Source organism: Larus michahellis, chromosome 13, assembly GCF_964199755.1.
Source record: "Larus michahellis chromosome 13, bLarMic1.1, whole genome shotgun sequence".
NCBI classification, from domain to species: domain Eukaryota; kingdom Metazoa; phylum Chordata; class Aves; order Charadriiformes; family Laridae; genus Larus; species Larus michahellis.
In genome coordinates, this window is record NC_133908.1 from 11,387,582 (window position 1) to 11,410,575 (window position 22,994).

Genomic DNA, 22,994 nt, shown 5'->3' on the forward strand with positions numbered 1-22,994 from the left:
TGACTTGAAAGTTTACATATTACTCAAGAATTTATCAAAACAATGTAAACTTATCTTCTGAGAAAGAGAAGAGGAAGTGAAAGGTTTGCATGAGGTTCTAAACAAGAAAAAAAAACTGGTAACAGAAGATTTCAGGTCTTGTGATAACAGAAATGAATGTCTATTTAAAAATAATAAACGTGTTGAGCAATCCTTTAAAAACAGTTAAATTACCACGGTGTGGCCTTTCAGGATGGAGGCATAGATCAAATTCAGTGATTGCTCAGAAGGAAAAGGTATGTTAAAAACACTGAAGAGTGAGATGAATCGAGGGTCAACTTCATTCCGACCTCCTCCAGCTTTCCCCATGGCAGCAATGAAATCCAGGTCTCGAAGAAGTTTACAGTTCATCTCCTTACCACGGTCGTACAAGAAACCTTTTTCCAGCAGCAGCTTCAACAAGGCAATGGGTTGCTGTGTGCCATACTCATCAACCTTTGTAATACAAGAGAGCCAAGATCTTTAGAGCGCAGTACATCAGCATGCCACTTACTGCTATAAATGTGGAAATACTGTGCTCCATACTGAGGAGAACATTATAAGGACTAAGAGACACTTTGTAAAGCTTTAGCATTGATTGTGAACATTCACTCCAATGTGTCCTGTGAGAAAAGTGCCTCTTCCCTGAGATAAACGAAATGCGCACATACTCTTTTGCCCTATTTGTAAAGAGAAAGCGATGGTTCCTATAGTACACAACCGGCAGCCAGTATCAGGCCAGAGAGACATGATTTAAATGGCATAAAGAAATGATCCAACAGGATCTCACTTATATATAGGACAAATATTGTAACAGACAGAAACACTCCCTACTGCACACAAGTCCAACTCTTCTAAAGATTCTAAACCGAAATCCAGTTATGGACTTACCATGAATCTCCTCGACTTGTGATTCACTGGATCTGTATATGAAGAGACCACATTTGTGCCACCCCAAATGTTTCTATACTACCTTGCAAACTATTGGCAGCTTACCCTTGGCATATTCATATCATCCATGAAAACAATGAGACGTTTTCCCATAGGAGGGCCGTAAGTATCTTTAGTTCGCTTCTCTACATTTGTCTCTAGGTTTCTCTGAATGTCCATTGATGTTGTACGAGAAGAGAAGTTAATTACTAGCAGCAGCTGCAAAGGGATAAGAATGGATTTTTACCTGTTCTTTTTTTAACTAGAGCATTCAAAAATATTCTTTATATTAGACTGTCAGACATACAGGAAACACTTTTCTGGTCCATTTATTCACTTGAATTACAGATGACAAAGAAAAGTAATCCCATTCTTAGCACTTCAATAACATATATTTACTTTATAAAATTGAATTTACACATGGCAGAACAGAACAAAACATCTTTGATCCTGAAGGATTCTCAAATCATTCACACACTTTGGGCCTGAACTTGCAGTTAATGTTACCAAAGTCAATATTGCTACCCACAGACTCAGGCCTCACAATGCAAATTTAACACAAGGACAAGGGACAAAAATGCAGCTTTAAAAACAATGCCTCATACATACATTAAGGTCTTTGTTCAGATTATTTAGGAAGTTTTGTGTAGTTGCTGTTTTAGATGTACCCGATTCACCTACAAGAACAACCGGGCGTTTTATTTTTACCATCTGTTCTAGTAACCAAGTAGTGCGTGTTGTATCCACTGTAGGCACTGAAAAAGATCATTAATATGATAGTAGGTTAAAATAAAATGCAGTACAGCAGAGGGATTTATATTTATAGAACAGTGCTGGATGAGACTCTCAAGGTATTAACATGCAGTTGCACAAAGACATAATCTGAAGTATCAACTCACTAACAATGTTGAAAGAAAATTTTAATTGCTCAACTATCACTTTTCAGCTTTTATCCCTGGGATCTTTTCTCCTATAGGTATTTTAAAAAAGACATTATCTTCCATATAGAAGGGTCATGGACTGGTTAAGCTCCATTTAATCCCTATTTCAAGGATATAATCAGGATTTATTTGGATCATAAGCATTTTCCCAGAACTCTACAGTGATGAATTTCGTTCTATGTGAATAGTCTGCCATTAGGAGCAACTTTAGAGATCATATAATTATCCCTTGTGTCAGTGAAGTTAACCTGTGCTTGCTTAAGTCTTACTATAAAGTAACCTGCATTAATTTGTCCTTACCTGTGAAAAGCACCTGTCACCATTAAACAGTGCTTGAAGTAACAACCAGTAACAGCCTTAAGAATGCAATTTTTACCTATCGAGTACCTGAACCACAAAGTTAACATTTTTCCTAGAGTTTCTGGTAGAGCAGACACTGAATCTTCTGCTATTCTGGCTTGTAAAAGGCATTGTTAGCTCCTAATAAGCCTTATTAACTGAAACAACCTTTTCATCCTTTCCTCATTTATTACACAGTGCTGTAAATATCATAGAATCATAGAATCATAGAATCATAGGGTTGGAAGGGACCTCTGGAGATCATCTAGTCCAACCCCCCTGCCAGAGCAGGGTCACCTAGAGCAGGTTACACAGGAACATGTCCAGGCGGGTTTTGAATGTCTCCAGAGTTGGAGACTCCACCACCTCTCTGGGCAGCCTGTTCCAGTGCTCTGTCACCCTCAGGGTAAAGAAGTTCCTCCTCATGTTTAGGTGGAACTTCCTATGTTCAAGTTTGTGCCCATTGCCTCTTGTCCTGTCCCCGGGCACCACTGAAAAGAGCCTGGCCCCATCCTCCTGACACCCACCCTTTAAGTATTTATAAGCGTTGATAAGGTCACCCCTCAGCCGTCTTTTTTCCAGACTGAAGAGACCCAAATCCCTCAGCCTTTCCTCATAAGAGAGGTGTTCCAGTCCCCCAATCATCTTTGTAGCCCTCTGCTGCACCCTTTCCAGCAGTTCCCTGTCCCTCTTGAACCGGGGAGCCCAGAACTGGACACAGTACTCCAGGTGCGGCCTCACCAAGGCAGAGTACTGCCTTGTGCAGTATATAGATCAACTCTATTTCTGCTAAGCTACTTTGACAAGAACATTGAAGCAACTGATTTGTGCCATCACAAGAAACTGAATGTGAGTAGATGACCTTCAGTACAGAAAGAGGATGCCTCATGTTGAGCCATGCACTCAGTAGTGACACATTATAAATTAAAGGCATACCATTACTGTATTTTTATCTTACACTCACCTAGAATGTCAAGAAATTTCACTTGAGGCTTATGAATATATTCAGGAACAAGTTTCATCCAAGGCACCCACTTTTTTTGAAATCCATCAAAATGGAAGTCGTACAAAGTTGGCAGCTGACCTGCAAACCATTAAGCAACTGGAGGTTTTCTAGGACACTGAAATATTTCATAAGAAAATAATCTGTTTGAGGTGAAAGTGAAGAATAAGATTCTGGACCAAGTTGGGCAAAACTGCATTCTGTTTACTTGTTCATTTAACCCAGTAAGGCATCAACCAAAATTCTCCTCGTCCAGCACTTGGATCATACTACCACTTTTTAAGTACCTTCCACTGGTTTTCCTTTCACATTTTATTTTTCCTTTCACTGTTTACCTCTTCAGCTCAGCATAGAAAAGTACTGTTCTGTGAGGACAGATCACTAGCTGAGAGTCATCTAGCATCAGTATCTCTACACGGTTTTCAGTGATAGTCCTTCAGAGAGCATATTTTGCAGCCAGTATGGCTAGCTGGAAGGAAGAACGATGTTCTGCCTTCATGGAAACTAACACTTTCCTAATATAATCGATGGGATTCAGACTAAATTATGACAAGATCCTACCTGGCAGCTCCCCTGGCTTAGCCAGGATGTTATCATCATGAACAGTAGACATGCAGGAAATACGTTTAACATTTTCATCAAATGTAATTCTCCCAGCATCAAGAAGAGCAGCACCTAAGGAGGAATACAAAGCTTCCAAGAAAAAACACTCCAGAATATCAGGATCATCAGGCTGTACCACAAGTAGAGCTTCCAGCATCACACTCAACTGCACCACCTGTTGTAAAACAAGACAAAACTCTGTAAGTAAGCCTAACATGTTTTCAGCTGTTTGAGTGTTTGCTGATCTTTTGTCCTTACAGGTGTATCTACTGATATGAGTATTAATGACAGTAGAAGAGCATTGTTGGGAACGGACTGTTTCGTTTATCTCTTGGTACTCATCACTAGCAAACTGACGTTCCAGCATGGACTCTACTCCTGTGCTTTCTTTGGGAGGTTTTTACTCTCTCCATCATTCCATTTCTTTTTAGATAAACTTTTTCAACCTTTACTCTCTATTCCTTACCATATTTAAATCTGTTTGAGGAACAACGGTCTTCAGCCTTTCTCCATGTCTGCCATCCACAATTCCCTCTACAATCATATCAATAAGGTAGGGCACATATTTTTCAAAGAGACGATTCAATTCTATTCTTTCTTGCTGAGGAACGAAAAGGACAATAATTCAGCACACAGAAACCTGGAAAGCTGATTTTTGACAGCAGAGCTTCCCACCAATACCTGGCTGACCAAGTATGATTGTTCTTGCAGGAATCAATTCTACCAAAGACAGTGTACAGTCACATGAATAAATGTGACACTATTGTACGGAAAAACAATATTGTACTGCAAACCTGCTGGGTTTTCAGCAGGTGAGGATCTGCATTCATCTGGTGCTAGCAACTAAGTTGTCTTACTGCAACTCCCTGTGGACTTGAGTTTTGAATGTAAATGTAAGAAACAAGGACCTAAGCAATCTCACTGTTAACTCTTTGAAGGTCAGGTAAACTGATTTCTTGGTTCTTCACTTCTCAGAAATAACCAGAAGTTAGAAAAGCTAGAAAATCTCTTTAGCCCTCTGCTGCAGGCCTAGTGATGAGATCTGTTGTCAGAAAATCAGGCTGCCTTTAAGAAGTTGTTTTTTTCCAGCTGTCTACAGTTCAGTATTTAATACAGATGGTCTCTGAACAAGTGCGGAAATTCCCACCTCACTTCCTCTTCCTTGGATCCACTTCTGCCAGTAGGGCTTATATTTCAGATTTTTAGGATCTACAAAGACCATTCCACAGCGGGATACTGTGGCAGGAGATGCATACTGTAAGTCACCAACCTATAAAATAATCATACAAGATAATCATACACTTAAACAAAGAACAGCCACAGTAACGGCCTTTCAGGCTTTGTAGACCCGCCTGTATCTAACCCTCCCCACGTATTAAACAGTACAGTCATTACTTACCTCAAACAACAAAGCACAGTGTGACTGAAGTCTAATGCGTTCCCCATTTGCCAGGGTCAATAACCTGTTGTCATCCATGACAGAATTCATGTTTTCAACCCAGAGAGCATCCACATCCCCATCAAACAGAATGTACCTGTGGATACAGGAGTCAAGGGGCACCAACTAATCTCTGATTTTACTAACATATTTCAGAATTCAGATGTGCCATCAATGGTGTCAGTGTCAGTCCAGGTGTTTTAAAGCCTCCCATTCCTTTTTGATAACTGCATAGTTTCCATCCATCTCACTGAGGCTGGAAACTCACAGAAGACAGAAAAACCCCTAGACACTTTCTATTTATTCAGCTTTTTGCCTTTTTTTAATAGTGCAGTATCAAATATTTAAAATAAAAAAAAATAAAATATTGATGTAAAATTCAGTACCTAAAAATAATGACAATGATTTCTAGCTGTCTACCTTCGCTCTTTCTTGTCAGTAGGCCTGTTGATATCCCGAAAAATGTTTGACAGGACTCCATCTGTCCAGTCTCGTGTGGTAGGGTCAAGGATCCCATACAGCTCAATCACACTCATAGCTTTAGGGTTCAGTGTGTAAAGTTTTGTCAATAATCCCAGCCTAGAGATATAGCAAGAAAAGCAATATTAAAATGACACAATACCATCTCATATTAACCCAGGCAAACACTATGATCAGCTATTGATCTTGTCATGACTACACAGCGCTGAATAATGCAGTCTATGCCATTTTACAACCAGATTTCCATGTATCAAATTCTACACTCACTTGTTTTGGGCCTGGCACAAAGCATTAATGACAACTGATTTGCCACCTCCAGTAGGTCCAACTACCATTGTAGTGTGACGAGTTAACATTGTCTCATACATCTGAACTACTTTATCCACCTGAAAAATAAACACTGATTCAATAGACTGCTGTCCATAATTATTCTATGGACAAGACCAGCAGCTGGTCTATATCAATTAAGCTTTCCTCGTGCCACTCCAGAGTGCAGCAATGCATATCCAGCCTAATGTTTACAACAAAAAATTAACATTTTTTATACCTGGTCTGGTAAAACAACATAACCCCCTTCTTCCAGCACTTGTTCTACAGCATCGTTAAAGTTAGGATAGCGGACTCGAGGGCAATCCAGGCCAGGAAACAAGTCAGAGATTAGGCCAAGGAAGAGAGGTACATCTTCAAACACAAATTTAGGAAGATTCATATCTCGTAGAGCTCTCATCAATACAACTTCCTAGAAAAAACATAGCAAAATCAATCTTTACCAAAAAGCTAACCAATTATCTTATATGTAGTAACTTCAAATATCTCTAAAAACTATTTCCTGATCACTCCAGTACAGCTTTGAGAATGTTTTCTTGGCATCAGTTACTAGTGGAAACAAAGGTTATTTTATAAGGATTAAGCAGACCAATAGCTAAAAATAACACACTGCCTTTTTCTACCACATTAAACAAATGCCAAATGGCTGGAGTGGCCCACACCACAGCTTCCCTGATTTGATATTAAAATAACAAACACTTTTATGAATATACCCAAGTTCTGTAGTCCCCTTGAGAGCATCATTTAGACCCCAACTTCCTGCCAACCTGCAATGTGCATCTGTACATAACTTTATAGGAGAGTTTCCTTCAGTGTCTCCAAGTTTTTAAGAAGAAATTTGAATAAGAATTTTCCAGGCAACTGGGTATCACAACCGTACATATAGAAATAAAAAATATGTGTAAAAGAAAGCCATAAAAAGCAATGCAGTACTAAAAAAATTTAATTTATAAGTATACTGTACTATTTGAGCTACACAATTAATAACTGCATGACTGGAGCACTTGCTGTTCAAAAACTAGCTTTCGCTATTCATCCAGAGACATTCTTCTGGCTATTTGCATTCTGGACTTAACAAGAAGTAAAATACCTCATTTTCTATAGATTCCTCTACTTTGACTTGAGTTCTGATGGTAACTTGCTGGTACAGGGCATGATGAAATTCAATAAGAACAAAATGAAATAATAAGACAAATAAAACCAGTGCTCCTGTTTCCAACAGAGACAAACTACAGCAGACATGTAAACGCATCCTCTTCCTAAGGAGAAAGATGATCTACCCACAGTAACTAAGTAGCAAATCTACCTCACTGAGGTCTGCTGATCCTCTTTTCAGTTCTCCAGCCATCACCAACACCGACTTAAGGGCTCGCAGTCCAAAATCGTAATGATGTTGTTTAGAAAGTTGTTCCTTTGCCAGCTTGTATAGCACCGTCATCTTCTTGGCAAGCATCTGTTTGAGATTTAAGTTAGAGAATCACGAACATGTAAGTCGCAACTAAACACTGGCCATGCATACATGGGTGCGTACATGGGTATGGGTAGCGATAAAATTCTCTTACCTTTGCCATAAGGAACCCTTCAGAAAAGAGCATGATTTCACAGATTTGCTGAAGATCTGGTACAATAACAACCACAGGCCTGAACAAAGCTTTTACAGACTCAGGGAGCTCAGTCCGGCCAGCGTAACCAGGATTCATTGTAATAAAAATGCCCATTCGGCTGTCAAGGGTAATTTCCTGTCCTTGAAACTAAAGGCATAAGACAATGTTACAACAATGTGTATTTGGAATTGAAACAAATAGTACTTTTTGCTCAGAGAGAAAACCAGCGATACTGGGGCACCCACTTAGGACAACACGTTAAAACACTTAGCTTTAGGTAGTCATCCAGATACATTCATTCCACCATTTGTACCTTGCATATAAACATCAAGACATTTCACACTTCTCGATCAAATTTTCTGTCTCAGGGTTTTGAATTTCAACAAACGTGAGTAAATAAAGCCTCACAACCCACATCAAGTTAAGTTACTCCTGTCCCTAATTACTACTGTACTATTATCCCATTTACTTACTATTATCCTATTTAGCTTACTTTTATCCCACTTCACAAATGACGAACCTAGAAAAGGATTAGGAAATCAGGAAGGATTTAACATCTCTGAAACTGAGAGTAGATACTCAGGAGTTTGAAAAGTTCAGCACAAATGAATTACAGAAGAAGTATCTAATGATGGGGTCTAACTCTGAATCTTGGCCTCAAAAACAACATCAGCCTTCACAATTACTCTTTTTAAAATTTTTACCTGAAATGTTTTCAACTTATTCATTAAAGCATTTCGAATAGTCTGAATCTGAGAAGAAATGACTGAAAGCACAGAAGCATCGATACGATTGAATTCATCAAAGCATCCCCACGCTCCACACTGGGCGAGACCAGAGAAAATTTTACCAACTGCCTAACAAGAACAACAAGAAAAACATCTCAGCAATGAATATATAAAACATTCAGCATCAGCAAATTTTGGAGTACGCTAAAACTCAATGACTGGGTAAAAACTCTGGATTTTTCCACATGCAGGAGCTAGCAATCTGTCATAACGTCTTGCAATGATTATTTGCCGAGTGCAGATTGCCCATGAGGAGCTTAAACACATATCATATAGTCATTGCTCCACTGCTTGAAAGCACCTGAAATTCCTTCAAGAATTTCTTCAAAATAGACATTTTAACTATATTTCATTATCAATCAGCATGGTATCTCTAAGGAAGGCACATATTCAGAAGTTCAGAATATGTCCTCATCCTAGGCACTGAAAAAGAGTAGTAACTGGCACTTTATCTGAGAACACAGATCTTCAACTCTTACTTTGAAATCCATGCCTTCTCCGCAGTTTGTCACTACGCACAGCAAACCCAGTGCTTTGGCCAGATCCTTGGTTGTTTCCGTTTTCCCTGTACCTGCTGGCCCTGCTGGTGCTCCTCCCAAAAACATTGATAAAGCCTTTGGAAACAGATGAAAAAGCAAAGCAAAGCTTGGATTACATTTATATTAGGTTGGTAGCAAAATCACAAATGAACTGTTGGGTACAAAAACCCTTAAATTTTATCTGTGAATGCATTCTATATTATCTTTGATGCAATCAGGTTAGAAGGACATCACAATTATTTTCAAACATAATAGCGTTCGCGTTGATATCTAGGAGGTAACAGAAAGTGGCGATAAAACAACTATGTGATTGCCGAGAAGTGTATTTTAAAAGGGTTTGTTAGTAAAAATCTCCTTGAACATATACCTGTGTGAGTGTAAGATAAATACGATCTGTAAGGGGAGTGATCACAAGACGTCCATTCAAACCCATATACTCATAACCGTACGAAAACGTGCCTGTGCACTGCCTCACACTCAGTTCGTCTGGCTCTCGGTCCCAGTAAAAACGCAGCTGGCTTTCCCATTCAAACTCCTGAGCCTGCAGAATGCTACACAAGAGAGACTGGCGCACATGAGGTAAAAGGATGGAAATACAATTTATGCATTTGGTATTTTTTCAATAGGTTGGGGGGCAGTGTTTACCTGTCTCTTACGAATGTATCAACAATGTCTCTGGCGTGAACATCAATAATGAGAACAGTGTTGTATTTTTTCCTGTCATTTTTGCTCAAAGGCATTGTAATGCGTGTAACCAGGTCATCAATTTGTCTATGCATTTTTTTAGCATAAAGTTTCATGGCCTGTTTCTCTCCTTTCTTCACTTTCCGAAAGACATCCTCTACCTCCCAAGTCCACCACACCTGATTAGCAGCCAGCACCATCATGCCTTGGTAGAGTAACATCCAATCGACTCTATGGGAAATATATATAGTGAGGAAGTCTGAGTAATCGTTTATTCTAAGTAACTGATCAGGATAGGAAAAGAGAAAAAAAAAGTAAAAGAAAAAAAAAGACATTCCTCCTATTTCTGCAACAACTACCACATGAGCCAAAGTTTACACAGATGTACAGAATTCTATCAAGGTATGCGGTAGTATTTCAAAAGCCTAGGAAATACTCTGATATTCCATGTGTAAAGATTGCCAGGTGGAATTCATAGTGAGCAAAACATGCTGTGCACACAACAGGAAAAATAAAAACTCAAGACTTAGGAAATTACATACAATAGATAACACAATTTTTTCTGGTCAGTTAAAATACTGCATATGCATGTATTCATATCCCTCCACATACAGAAATACAGGCTAAATTGTGTAAAAATTAAAAAATTAAGTCTTTATTTTTCTATATCACTACAGGCTCATAATAACATATACAGTATTTGTGTTATCCCTGACACATCGTTTCACCTGCTTCTGTCTTCACAGTATCGAAAAATAGCTTCCTTAGTAAGGAGTCTGTTCGTTCGTCTCATTTCTTGTAGCACTGCTGTCATCCAATTCTCCACTCTGCCTTCTGCAGCTACAGCCTGCCGGAACTCCATCACCTCCCCCTCAGCTGATATCATGGCTGTTGCAATTTTCTTATCCCCATCACCATCCTGAAACCTCAGGGAGGCTACGTTATCATACATCTGAAATGCACCAACAAAGAAACTCAATGGCATTTTAGAAACAAAGCTTCAAAGATTTAAGTGTATCTAGCCCCCCATTTAATCTTGAAAGAAGATTTCCATGGACTGTAAAGAGAAATGGATGTGACTGTAAGTAATCAAATACAAATGCTGATAGCTCAGCAGCCCAATTGCAGAGTAAATAAGCAGATGATCCGGGCCCAAATTAGATTGGGGTTTTTTTCTAGAAAATAAAGATCTATCAGGAGCCACAGGAAGGTTCTTTAATGATCAGTCATTCCGGTGTATCTTGAATGTTCCTCTACCAACGTTACTCTACTGTAACTGCTGCTGGCTAGTATGAGAGCCAGGAGAGACTATCGATCAGATTTGATTTAGTTAGTCAGAAGCTTCTTCAAGATGCTGCCAGGGTGCTCTTTGTATGCAATAAATACTAATGCACCCTTAACAGCATGTACAGTATAGTCTGTTAAACTTTTTAAAGGACCTGAAAGCACAAGGCACTGTGGAAAACCAGACATTGTACCTTTATCATGTGTTCCTGGACACAAAGTGGGTTACTGCTGCCAAGGATACTAAGCAACTCCTCATCAGATATAAAGAAAAATCTTGGGAAAGCATTTCTCTTGGAATCCAAATAATCATTCAAGCTTTTCTGACATTTCTCCAGCACATCATTTATATGATGGAGGTCTGATAGGCGATTTGGGGCTTCACAGCATTTTTTTATTGTTGGTTCTTTTACAGTTTCCTCCATTATCTATATAGGGAGAAAAGAAAGTTTAGAAATACTGAACAGCAATGGACTATACTAAATTATATTTAACTAGTGACAAAGCATATAGGTAGCACAGCAATACAGTTCTTGCAGAAGTGAATTAGACAATTTTAAGTATGGTTTCCTATTGCTGCAGTGCTATATGAACCCAGGACAAACATGAAGATAGTATGCTTTCAAAGCTGAGCGCGTGGAGATACTACTGTAAAAGCAAGTGTAAGCAAGACAAGCCTGTATCCTAAGTTATGCAAGCATAAGCATATACCTGACTTGGCTCCTGTATACAGTGGAACTTCAAGTGAAGGACAAACATGGCATGTCCGAATCACAATACTATCTCAATTTATTGGATGGGAAAAAGAAAAGTAAGCCATATTCATTATTCATACTGGGAATGTGTTCAGTATGGGAACGGTGGCATTATACCTGTAAAGCCTTTTTAGCATGTATGTAGGTCCTTAACCTATAGAAACACAACTAAGCTTCCTATCATGGTAAAGGTAAAAAGATGTATCCAATGAAAGGAAAAGGGGATTCAGCCTGCCCAGTACCACCAGCCAAGGATCACACCTCTGCCCAGCTCAGTTAAATCAGGAGAAATCTTCTGTGTATGACAGACGTGAAGTAAAACACCAGAGTTCCTGGGTTCCCCAATCTCATCTTCAATTTCTTATAACATACCATTCTCAGTGTTACAAATGACATAGAAGACTACAGCTAACTATGCAACTGGAAGTAAAATGCACTAAATAATTATGCTGATCACAAGTCAAGTCAGTTACTTGCCTTTTTAAACATTCTGTCTACGTTGTCAAATATTTTGGCTTCCTCTGGAAGCTGTGATCTGATATCTCCACCAATAAAGATGCTCTCCAGGTACATCCATTTCCTCTGAACCACCATCCAGATCTAAGACACAAATGTTACCATCAAAGAAAAAAAAAAATAGAAAACTCTGATTATAAATAATAAACATTAATTATTTAGTCCAGCACTTTTCTCCCTACCTCAATTACTTCATCAATCAATGACAGAGTTTTTTCCCAGTGGTGAACAGTTGAAAGGAAAGGACCCACAAATCGACTGCTCAAAACACTCTGAAGATTGACATTGTTGTCATCAAGAATCTCTAAAATTTCATCTACAGATCCCAGAATAAAACCTCGCTTCTCAGTGCCTTTGAAGTACATTTGTACAGTGAATTTCAGGTGTTCCCATGTTTCCACTATTTCCTTCACACCCTGTATGTGAGCATAAAAAGGTGCACATTTTAGTCTTCAAAAACTAGAGAACTATAATCTTAGCATAAAAACGAAATCAATTAATTCAGCAAAATTTTTGCACAGATTGTCTAACACCAGTTTATAAAGAAGGGTCTATTTCAAAATATCATGATAGAAACAGAATAGATCCTCCTTCAGATCATTTTTCCTAGGCCAAACTTGCTTATTGTAACAACAAAAATCCAATATACTGTTGCCAAAGCTAAAATAGCTGGGATTCTGTGCCACCTGATAGCTTATTAACAGAGCTATTGATCTTAGTTGCCATCAGTTACACTATACATCCCTGAAGATGGCTGAACTTGCTGTCATGCCAACACAAAAATCTCAAATAAAACATAAACTGTTGTCAGCTTTTTAGCTGGCATCTTTTTAGTTTTATTAAGACTTTTTACATTACCTTCTCAATGCTAAGTTCCTTAACAGCAGTTCCGACTATTTCACTGATAATGTCTGAGTGTCTGTGAAGTTCCATAGCAAACATATTCTCCAAAGTGAATGTTTCTGGTGCCATGTCAAAACTTCTTCCTGTTTTCTCCATAAGGTCTTGCCAATGCCTGTTTCAAATTGACACATCAACAGTTGTACCAACCACCATGATACAGTAAAAATGAAAACAACTGTAATTTAATATATAATAATTAAACCATGTTTAGCTCTCTACGATTTAAACGAGAACTAGTATTTTGAATACATAAAGTATCCTAGTCATCGTAGTCACCTTGCATGCTATTACACAAGTTCATTAAGCAGGAAGTGAAGTTTCAAGCTGCAGGACACGGCATGACCCCAGAAAATGAAATTCAAAGTTCTAACAAAACAAACAAAATCTTCCTATATATAGAAAATGGATTTAAATAAATTGAAGCAAACCTTTCTCTTAAAGCTTCGTTTTTCAAATCAAGCAACAAAGGAATGGAGTCTCGAAATGCCTTCATTTTTGTTTCCAAGTGAAATGCTACTGGCATACTGCGGACTTGTTTGGGCAGCTTTCGAAGGGCTTTAAGAAATCCTTCGATTCCCTCCTGAAGAAACTGGACATTGAGGTTTTTCCAGAGTGTCTGAGACCATTCCTTTTTAGCTGCCTGGGAACAAGGTCATCAGTAGGAAAAAAATCATGTTTCCTTTTAGTTCTGACCAAAAAAAAATAAAAATCTTGCCACTACAGTAGGATGTAGAGATCAGAGTCCGGATGCAGATGTAATTGTATTGACATTTTACAAACAGAGAAAGAGACAGGTTCATGACCAAGACAGATTCATAGCCAAACACAACCAGTTGTATAAGAAATAACCAAAAGGAAATACAGAGAATGGGAAAAGCACCCTTAAGAGCATACTTTACAGGGCATTTTAATTTTGGAAAAATAAAACTTATTAAGATCAATTAAAGCCTGAGATACCCATTGTCACCTGTACACATACTATATCCAAAAGTAGTTCCACTGAAATGATCGGGAGACTTGTGCAGTAAAATGCCACACAATATTTATTAGGGGTGGGGGGAGGTCTGTTCCTATCTGATTGGAGTATGTGTTTGGCCTGCTATGGAGACATTGTTAGTCCTGTACTAACATCATTAAAATCATTTCATGGTGATAGTCAGTTATACGTCAGAGCTTATTTCATGCAAAGGCCTAGAACAGAGTTGATAGTAACCAGAGGACAGACAATGCAGCCTCTTCTTCTCTACCTCACCGTTTCTGTATGTATGTGCATGAATACGTGTGTGTCTGTTTATACACAGTGTAATACTTACTCTTTGTAATTCATAAATTTCATAGATCTGCTTTAGACCTTTCATATCATTCTGTGCTTTCATTAAGTCAGGGTACACTGTCACTGGCATGTCAAAAAGTTTCTCAACACTGCCCAATTCCTGATGAATTTTTTCCAGTTTTTCCACTTCTTTTTCAAAAATGGCCACGAGTTCCAGTCCTGGGAAAGGAGAGGAATTTTTCCAGATAAACAATCCCAGGGATCATGAGGAATAAATAAGACAGCATTTGCATACAGTCTGTAGAAGTTAATAGTACTAAAAATGTCACATTCCTGGTTGATCAGTTTGCATGTTAATAAGGAAAGCACAATTTTCTTTTTTACATAAAATTTGAAGAATTGTCCAAACACTAATACTTTTAAGACATCACTTTACAGGCATTAATCCATTTACCTTTTTCAAGATCTTCCCCAACAGCACCAGGCCCCTCAGTCATGAATGTATGGAAGAAATCTTCCACCTCTTTGCTGTAGTCTTCAATTTGTTGCTCTGTAATCTAAAGAGAACAGTGTTTAAGTTGTTATCCTTTCCATTTCTGATTTTTTTTCAACATTAATTACAAATATTACCTTCATGAATGTCCTTTTTATGCCTCCAAGGTTGTGATCAACTTCTGATGCTTCTAAGAAGAGAGCCTCCCACTTTTCCCTAATCTTGTTGGCCATTTCTTGCTCTTCTTTCGCTACCTAAAACAAAACAAGTAACATGTCTCACAAGAAATGATTAGTCACAAAAAAGTGAGGAGTGCGTGTTCACATTATAAATTTGTAAAACACAAAACAAGCATCAAAGTTATCTGAATCAGATTTAAACACATGCAATATGTCCATTTTAAAGTGGAAATACTGTTTTGAGAAGGGGGTTTGCACTACACAATCTCCAGACATCCCTTCTAACCTCAATAACGCTGTGATTCTGTAAAATGTCTTACAAGGAAAACATTTATTCATTCATATGTGAGGCACTTGTGTCCCTAGCTCAAATCTGAAATGTTTTATGAGATAAGGCATAACATACACTTACTGGAATATTGTACATTGCAAGAGTTCGGTATCTCTCCCAGATGTCCAAATATTTCAGTTCCACATTGAAGGACATGCCTTTGATCTCTGCAATTGTGCGAAGGACAATTCTCAGATCTCCCAGGGAATCTGGAGATCTCTTAAGATTCTCTGATAAGCTCTGTAAAAAGTAAAAATATTTTCCAGAAGCAACACTGACAAAGCAATTAGGCAGAATTATAATTATTAGTCAAACACAAGTAAATATTATGCAGATTCATTTTCATTTTTAATCTATGTAATAAATATAGCACACAGAGAGAGAAAAAATATCAACAAAAAGTAAACCCCAGTACAGAAGGGATGTTTTTGCTACAACAAAATCGAAGTTGCAAGCAGCAGTTTAAAGGGAACTTCAGAATCACCAGTATGAACCTTTTGCCAATACAGGAGTGAAAACGTCCTGGCTTTTCATGTTACTACACTCTCCTGTTTCCCAGCTACAGAGAGGGAGGGCTCACCTCTTTACATATGACGTACCAGAATACACCAGATGATAGTTTCAATCAATTTGGAGCGTGGTTCAGATCATCACCTACTACTCCATGCTAGCTACACCAGACAACAGGAATTGAAAACACCTACCTGAATTTCCTCCCGAAGACTGAAGAGCTCCTCTCTTGCAGACTCATTAAGCGACTTTCCAAGTGAAATCACCCAGCCTCTAGCATTCTCCTGCACTGTGTAGACTAAAGGAGCCAGCTGAAGCCTGATACATCGCTCATCTTTAATCAATGGCTGTTGAGTCACTTCTTGAGCTACCTTCATATAGAACTGCAACTGTTCATCAAAGGTGATACAAGCAGGCTTTTCTGCAGCTAACCTCTCCATGGCTACGCCTTTGTCTAATTTCCACAGCAATTGGTACCTCTTCCATTGCTTCAAATACTTGCTGAGAGAAACCAGGAGTTTGTGGATATTCTGAGTAATGAGAACAGCCTGTTCAATTATCAGAGGGTTCTGGGAGATATCGCTGTAAAAGCTGAAAGTGATAACTTCATCTTCCTCGACAGGCTGAGGAGGGCATTCAATACATGTACCATGCATCCATCGTACAAAATGCTAGAGTTTTCAAGACAGGGTTGAAAAACAGTTACTTTGTAGAGAGTAATTTTAATCGAATCATTCATAGAATCACTTAAGGTGATCGAGTCCAACCATAAACCTAACACTGCCAAGTCCACCATTAAACCATGTCCCTAAGTGCCACATCTACACATCTTTTAAATACCTCCAGGATGGTGACACCACCAATTCCCTGGACAGCCTATTCCAATGCTTGATAACCCTTTCAGTGAAGAAATTAATCATTATTTAGGAGACTATGTAGGAAGTGGTGTGAATGATTTCTCAAATCAATTGTTTTTCTGACAGCAAGAAAAGATTACCTTTCACCATAAACTTGAGAGAAGAGTTAATCTCATCCTAACAAAACCCTTCCATGCACTACTCACTCTGCTTTTAAAATCTCCACTGAGTAACAACATATCACGAACACAGAAACAGGTATTAGATCAAACAGACTGGATGCAGCAGTGGAGCAGAACAGCAAATCTGAGCATAGGAAGCACACTTAATCTAAATTTATTATTTTCAGGTGACACCTGGAATCATTTCTCCATCATCACAGGGCAGGAACACTGCCACAATATTTGGCATCTTTTCTGGAAAGCAGTTCAGTGTGAACACACTTATGCAGGGAAATACTGCCACATCTTTGCCAGCAAGCTAGATATTTCATCTGCTGTAAACCTGGTGTCCTAGATGTGTCCTCGGTGCCCTTCTCCCAACATTTTCTGACCTGGTTTTCTGCTGCTTTTGAGAAGAGCTGTGATATAGAGAAGGCTACTGGCATTTCTTATTCCAACAGCTTATTCATACATCAGAAAGCAACATCTGCAGTGCAATCTGAAAACCATTTCCTTCTGATGTATGCTGATTTATAGAACCAAATCATGTTCTTACACTGGCAAAACTGCTGCAAAGTAATAAATAATTTTGCCTGGGTAAAAATTGCATGAAGCTTTATGGCAATTTTTTTCCTTTGTCATCAGTTTGTAAAATTAGGATGGTCTGTAAAATTAGAACAATGTACTGGATATTTTGATTTCAAGATAAAGCAATATGGATCTTCCCTATGATATTTATGCTTTCCCAAACATAAAGCAAGATTAATTCATTATAATCATAAGCAAACTCTGGCAACAAGTAAATCTTTATCAAAAATCACCTTAGTGACCTCAACACAGTCTCGGATACATTGTACAGCCATTTTGTCAATCTCACTGGCATTAGGTTGCAAGACTATCTCAGAAACAGATAAAATAGCTTCTGTTTGGAACAGTGGCACATTTGCAAGAACAGCTGCATTGAAAGCCTTCAAATTCCTGGGAAAAGAAAAAAGTCATGTCAAAGATAGTAATAACCAGGTGCTGCCCCCCATGGAAATGCCCAACAGATACTGCAATTATAGGGTATGCGCTTAGCCAATTACCACCGATTTCAGCTGGAAACACTGATGTGTATCAGAGCAAAATTGTCCCACTAATGCTGATTTAATGCAAAAGCTTGACTAGCTAAAAGAAGCTATTGGAAGGAATAAATGGGGATACCCTGGTGCAAAAGGACCCTGTGACTATGGTCAACTCTATTGCAAAAGTCCAGCCAAGAAAGCACAATGAAGCTTCAGAAGTGAGTTGAGCACCGACCAGATTATAAAGACACGGATCATGAGGAGAAGAAATGGCTGGGAAGCTTTTATAACTCTGTAATGCTCTATGGTAATAATATATTCCTTATAATATAAGCCTTTACAACACCTTGCTACAAGAACCTCCTTGGCCCTAGTTGCTGCAGAAGAGGTAAAAGTAAAATCCAACAAACCTTTGTTCTTTTACTGGTGTCTCCTGCATGATAGGGATACACCTGGCACCCCGACACCAAGTTCTCAAAATTGTATTCTTTAGTAAAACAAAACCTTGATTTTAAAAATAAACCAAGGAAATGCAACTACATGCACTGCAGAAAATGTATCTTACTGCTCTCTTCTGCCAACAACATGCTAATATCCATTTTCTAAGAACTTGGGTTTCTCCTGTATCTTGTTGTCAGTTCTCCATTCTTCACAGGAAAAAAACAGTATAAATACAAATCTATCTCAAAATGCAAATCACTGAGGTGTTCAAACTCAAAAAATCAGTATACACACTCATCAACAGATCCAGAAAAAAATGAAGATGAAAGACTGAAAATCCATTAAAGCAAACAATTGACTTACTTCACAATTAACTGTGTCAACACTTGATAAATCCTATTTTCCCAGTATGCATAATAGGAAGTTAATTTTGGAGATTTGCCACTGTTTGTATTGGCAACTCGTCTTTCCACTTTCATTAGCAGTTGTGGAATTGTAGAATACTTTCTAACCATGTGTGTCACATCTTTTGCTCTTTCACACTCAACATACTCAAAAAATTCTTTCACTTCTATAAAAGATACAAAAAATAGTGTTATTAACTGCAAAAGACCTAACAGACTTGCATACTGGAATAATTAGCTGGGCTTTATTTGTGAACATGAAATTGATCTTGTATACTGATAAAAAACATCGTCACCTATTAATGCTTAATTTATTAATATTTCAGCCCTCTGATTGTATATGGATTCAATTATTTAATAGCAACCATTAGATGTGAAAGGAATCTTTTTAAGACTTACAAAGCATTGAAAGAAATTTGATCCATCACCCACTCACTCAAGTGACAGGGACACCTGGGAGACAATCGCCTCACTGCAATTTCCATCTGAGGAAACCAGTTCAGTTCAGATGGCCCAAAAGGGAGCTGACACTCCATGCAGATTGCAGCTCTAAGGCTGTACTACTGCATACAAGAAGGATCATGGGAAAGCTAGGGGAAAAGTGATCAAAAGCAAGGTGGACACAAGTCAAATGATCTGTTTGTCTCATTGACACCATCAGCTTCAGGGTACTAAATCTCTGCTTGTGCTTCCTCTGTTACACCATGAAATACTGCTGTAACTAGTTTTGGTAACAATTAAAAGAGTTGATCATGGCAACTAAAAATGCAAAGTAGCAGACAGAGCAAAATAAAACATCACAGAGCTTGGAATATAAAGACTTACTAGGAAGTTCATCGCCATTTTTTGAAAGCGGAAACTTAAAGAGATTTGTTGATTCTATGAACAGAAGTGCGTTGTTTATGTCTTCAGAGTTATTCTGAATCTGATGGACAAGTGATTCAAACTTCCTGATGGCTCGTGTACATCGGACAATAAAGTCACCAATACCTTGAAATAAATCACAACCATTTGGGTTTTTTTATGTCACCAATGCATCAAAATTGCCACAACCAGATGTGGTTTATCTCTGAGAATGAACTGATGCTCTGCAGAAAGATAGGTTAGATGATTTTTCACCTAATCCTTCATCTAGCTCCCCTACAGCTGTTATCTAAGAGTCTCTATCCATTTCCACTTAGTGTTTTAGACATAATAAAAACATAAGAAATACCCTCCCAGATCAGAGTCTGTCTAACCTACTATTCTGACTGTGGCAATAGGATGTACCATTTAGGGATACATTGCTGTCATATGACAAAAAAAAAAAAAAAAGATTGCAGAATTGAAGAAATCTTTTAACTGAAAATCAGTATCAGTCTCTAAAATAGTATCTCCATTACCTAAGGAATTCCACTTGAGTCTTCTGTGTCCTGATTTGAATACTCTCCAGAGCTCTTGAATATGGTCATCAAGAAGTTTGGTTTCTGCTTCATTCATTGTTTCCATTAATTTGTGATAGCGATCCAGCATGTTTTTCAATCCATTTGTATACCTAAGGAGTGTAAGAAACACAACAACAACAAAACATAAAATCATTATTTTCTGGAAATACAGCTCTGAACTCAGATCAAAGAGCAGATCGCTTCCATCATTCCATTCAGACTTCTATATAAAGCAAAATTTGCAGAAATAACCACTGAATATGTATTGATTATAAATGCAATTCGTTTCCTATTGAAAACAAAAGAAAAATTTAATATGGCTCCAATAGTAGCTAGAAAAACCTCTTCTGCCCCAACTCAGAAAAAGTTTTTAAGACAGCTCAGTTTGAAGCACGTAACTCAACAGGCGAACTTTAAAATCCTGTTAGGGCTCTTACCAGCATACCTGTGTGCTAAATGCCTGTCATAATTTGGGCAAAAGTGACTTATCCAAAGCTGCACAAGAAGAAAGCTGCAGTGAGTTTAAATGTCAGTTGAAATCTAAATGGCACTAACAGTTCATTGCAAAACAAATTACTTTCCTTGGTTTTTCTCAGATTTGACAAGATGTTCATTTGTATGACATCGTCCTACAGGGTAAAGGATGCAGATAGTGCCAGAGAAAATCTTATTAGTGCAACATGGCCATTAGTCATTTTACCCTTAAAAAAAAGTCACAAAGAGCTCTCATATTTCCAAAATTTGATGACTCAAGGCCCTTTCTGGTTTGGAGTGAAATCATTTGAAACACTGCCATAAGTCTGTATGTGAACACGTACTCTGTTACAGCCTTACCTAAGATATTTGTCTTCCTGTAATGCCACATATCTTGCTATTTCTGGGACTGGAAACCCTAGTTGTTCCATGTACTTTGTTTCAATGATAATCTCTTGGAGTACAGGAGAAAAATTCACTATAAAGCGGACACTTTCCTTTGTGGTGATAGGCTCCTCTGTCACAGAGCTCTACAACACAAGAAAAAGCAGCAGAAAGGAAAGGAACACCAAACTTACAACGCAACAAAAAGGTTAGCTTTGGTCTTTTCCAACCTGAATGATTCTATGATTCTATGATAAGGCAGTAGGTAAAAGTTAGAATGGCTGACATTCAGAGCTTGTGGAAATGCCTTTAAAATTCAATAACAACCTCAGCATTCTAATTTCAGAAACTACACACAAATACCTCTTCCATGAAAGCTGATTACAAGAAACAAACCAAATCAGCGCTGTTTACATACAGCTGCAACCACTTACAACAGAAAACCCAATGGAAGTTCATAGTCAGACAAAAGTTTAGTCAGAACAGGATTTTGCACGATCTCCTCTGGGAACCTACCTCTTCCTAATCTCAGTCCCATGTTTTGTTGTAATGTCCCAAAGACGTTGCACCAAAACCCAAAAATTAACAGGAATCCCAGCACAGAAGAAAACATAGAGAAACAACATTCACCCATTTCATTTGCCAGGTCATTCAGCAACTACGTCTTATAAAGGACAACAAACAATTCTGAGCTCAGAACTTTTAAAATTTTCCTTTCAAAAACTGTTTAAAATATTGTTATTAGAAAAATATCACTGACCATCAGATAGGTTTCAGTTCTTCTTTATAGAGAAGTCTGCTATACAATCTTCCTATATCTCACCTGCTCAAAAGTCTCTGAATTGACATGGGTCGCAGCTCCACCAGTGACGACAGTCAGAAGATTATTTTTCAATAGCAGTGGGAGTATCTGTTCCGTCCCATCTCTCCACTGATTATATTTTTGATCTTCATACTCTTTCATCCTCTTGGCCACTTGAAGATATATTTGTTTTACCTAGAAAGGAAAATTTTACATAACTAATTTTAAAGACCATGACAAATGTTCCACTAACCTGCCTTAATATGCTGTCTTAATATGCTTTCTTATTTTTATTAGATGAGAGGGCAAATAATGCCTTGTAATTAATACAGGTGATGGAGAATTTATGCTCTTGAATTCAGTCATTGATTCCGTCACTCTGTCTCTGGAAAACAGTGGGAAAGTCCCAATTAGCTTTTCACATCTAACATGGCTTGCTGTGTGCAAAGACATTCTTGGAACTTCACCTCACATAAGAGCACTTCCACATCTTAAGAAGAAGAATATGAAGAAAGTATTTCTTCCTTCATTAAATATCAAAAAACTAACATACTTCCTTTCCACGTTCACTAGCAAGCAATCCCTCTACTTCTTGAAATCGAATAATAGTGTGTTTGATCCGATAGAAAAGGGATCGGCACCAGTATATTGCTCCGGCCACTGGAGGCTGATTCTTGTACAAAGGTGGATCCTTCAGGTTCTGCACAAAGATTTGCTTAACATTTTCAACCTAGAAGAGAATGAAATATTGCAAAGAATCATTTCTCCACTTGCTTCTCCATGGCCAGTATCTAACCTGCTACACAGTACAAGCTCTGAAGCTAATTCCAGCAGCAGGATAAAAACAATTATTATTTTTTTCCCCATCATCTCTTGTTTGTATTAATTGTATTACAGAGAATGTCTTCCTTTCTATATCCAGTGGAACTGCTATTGTGGCCGTGTTTTCTGTAAGATTACATTTTATTGTTAAACTCAACGTTCTTTGAAATATCAAGAAAAATGCTCTGACATGAAAAGCTTTCCCATATACAGTCTTCAACAT

The 22,994-nt window shown here is 38.1% G+C and overlaps 1 protein-coding gene across 1 annotated transcript in view; it reads right to left on the minus strand.

Annotated features, from left to right (window-relative positions):
* DNAH10 (dynein axonemal heavy chain 10) overlaps positions 1 to 22,994 on the minus strand; it is a 58,320-nt gene that overhangs the window by 25,140 nt on the left and 10,186 nt on the right. The window contains exons 12-46 of the mRNA XM_074606964.1: positions 22,503 to 22,679; positions 21,971 to 22,144; positions 21,124 to 21,293; positions 20,248 to 20,399; positions 19,691 to 19,855; positions 18,825 to 19,032; positions 17,778 to 17,934; positions 16,133 to 16,609; positions 15,510 to 15,668; positions 15,056 to 15,172; positions 14,880 to 14,982; positions 14,466 to 14,644; positions 13,581 to 13,792; positions 13,108 to 13,264; positions 12,432 to 12,665; positions 12,211 to 12,333; positions 11,173 to 11,406; positions 10,423 to 10,646; positions 9,656 to 9,925; positions 9,378 to 9,561; positions 8,951 to 9,085; positions 8,388 to 8,540; positions 7,642 to 7,830; positions 7,386 to 7,532; positions 6,300 to 6,491; positions 6,020 to 6,138; positions 5,693 to 5,851; positions 5,234 to 5,369; positions 4,982 to 5,104; positions 4,301 to 4,435; positions 3,793 to 4,009; positions 3,193 to 3,312; positions 1,558 to 1,703; positions 1,015 to 1,167; positions 214 to 474 (exon numbers count right to left, since the gene is read on the minus strand). Coding sequence (XP_074463065.1) covers positions 214 to 474; positions 1,015 to 1,167; positions 1,558 to 1,703; positions 3,193 to 3,312; positions 3,793 to 4,009; positions 4,301 to 4,435; positions 4,982 to 5,104; positions 5,234 to 5,369; positions 5,693 to 5,851; positions 6,020 to 6,138; positions 6,300 to 6,491; positions 7,386 to 7,532; positions 7,642 to 7,830; positions 8,388 to 8,540; positions 8,951 to 9,085; positions 9,378 to 9,561; positions 9,656 to 9,925; positions 10,423 to 10,646; positions 11,173 to 11,406; positions 12,211 to 12,333; positions 12,432 to 12,665; positions 13,108 to 13,264; positions 13,581 to 13,792; positions 14,466 to 14,644; positions 14,880 to 14,982; positions 15,056 to 15,172; positions 15,510 to 15,668; positions 16,133 to 16,609; positions 17,778 to 17,934; positions 18,825 to 19,032; positions 19,691 to 19,855; positions 20,248 to 20,399; positions 21,124 to 21,293; positions 21,971 to 22,144; positions 22,503 to 22,679 — 6,261 coding nt within the window. The remainder of the gene's footprint in view (positions 1 to 213; positions 475 to 1,014; positions 1,168 to 1,557; positions 1,704 to 3,192; positions 3,313 to 3,792; positions 4,010 to 4,300; positions 4,436 to 4,981; positions 5,105 to 5,233; positions 5,370 to 5,692; positions 5,852 to 6,019; positions 6,139 to 6,299; positions 6,492 to 7,385; positions 7,533 to 7,641; positions 7,831 to 8,387; positions 8,541 to 8,950; positions 9,086 to 9,377; positions 9,562 to 9,655; positions 9,926 to 10,422; positions 10,647 to 11,172; positions 11,407 to 12,210; positions 12,334 to 12,431; positions 12,666 to 13,107; positions 13,265 to 13,580; positions 13,793 to 14,465; positions 14,645 to 14,879; positions 14,983 to 15,055; positions 15,173 to 15,509; positions 15,669 to 16,132; positions 16,610 to 17,777; positions 17,935 to 18,824; positions 19,033 to 19,690; positions 19,856 to 20,247; positions 20,400 to 21,123; positions 21,294 to 21,970; positions 22,145 to 22,502; positions 22,680 to 22,994) is intronic.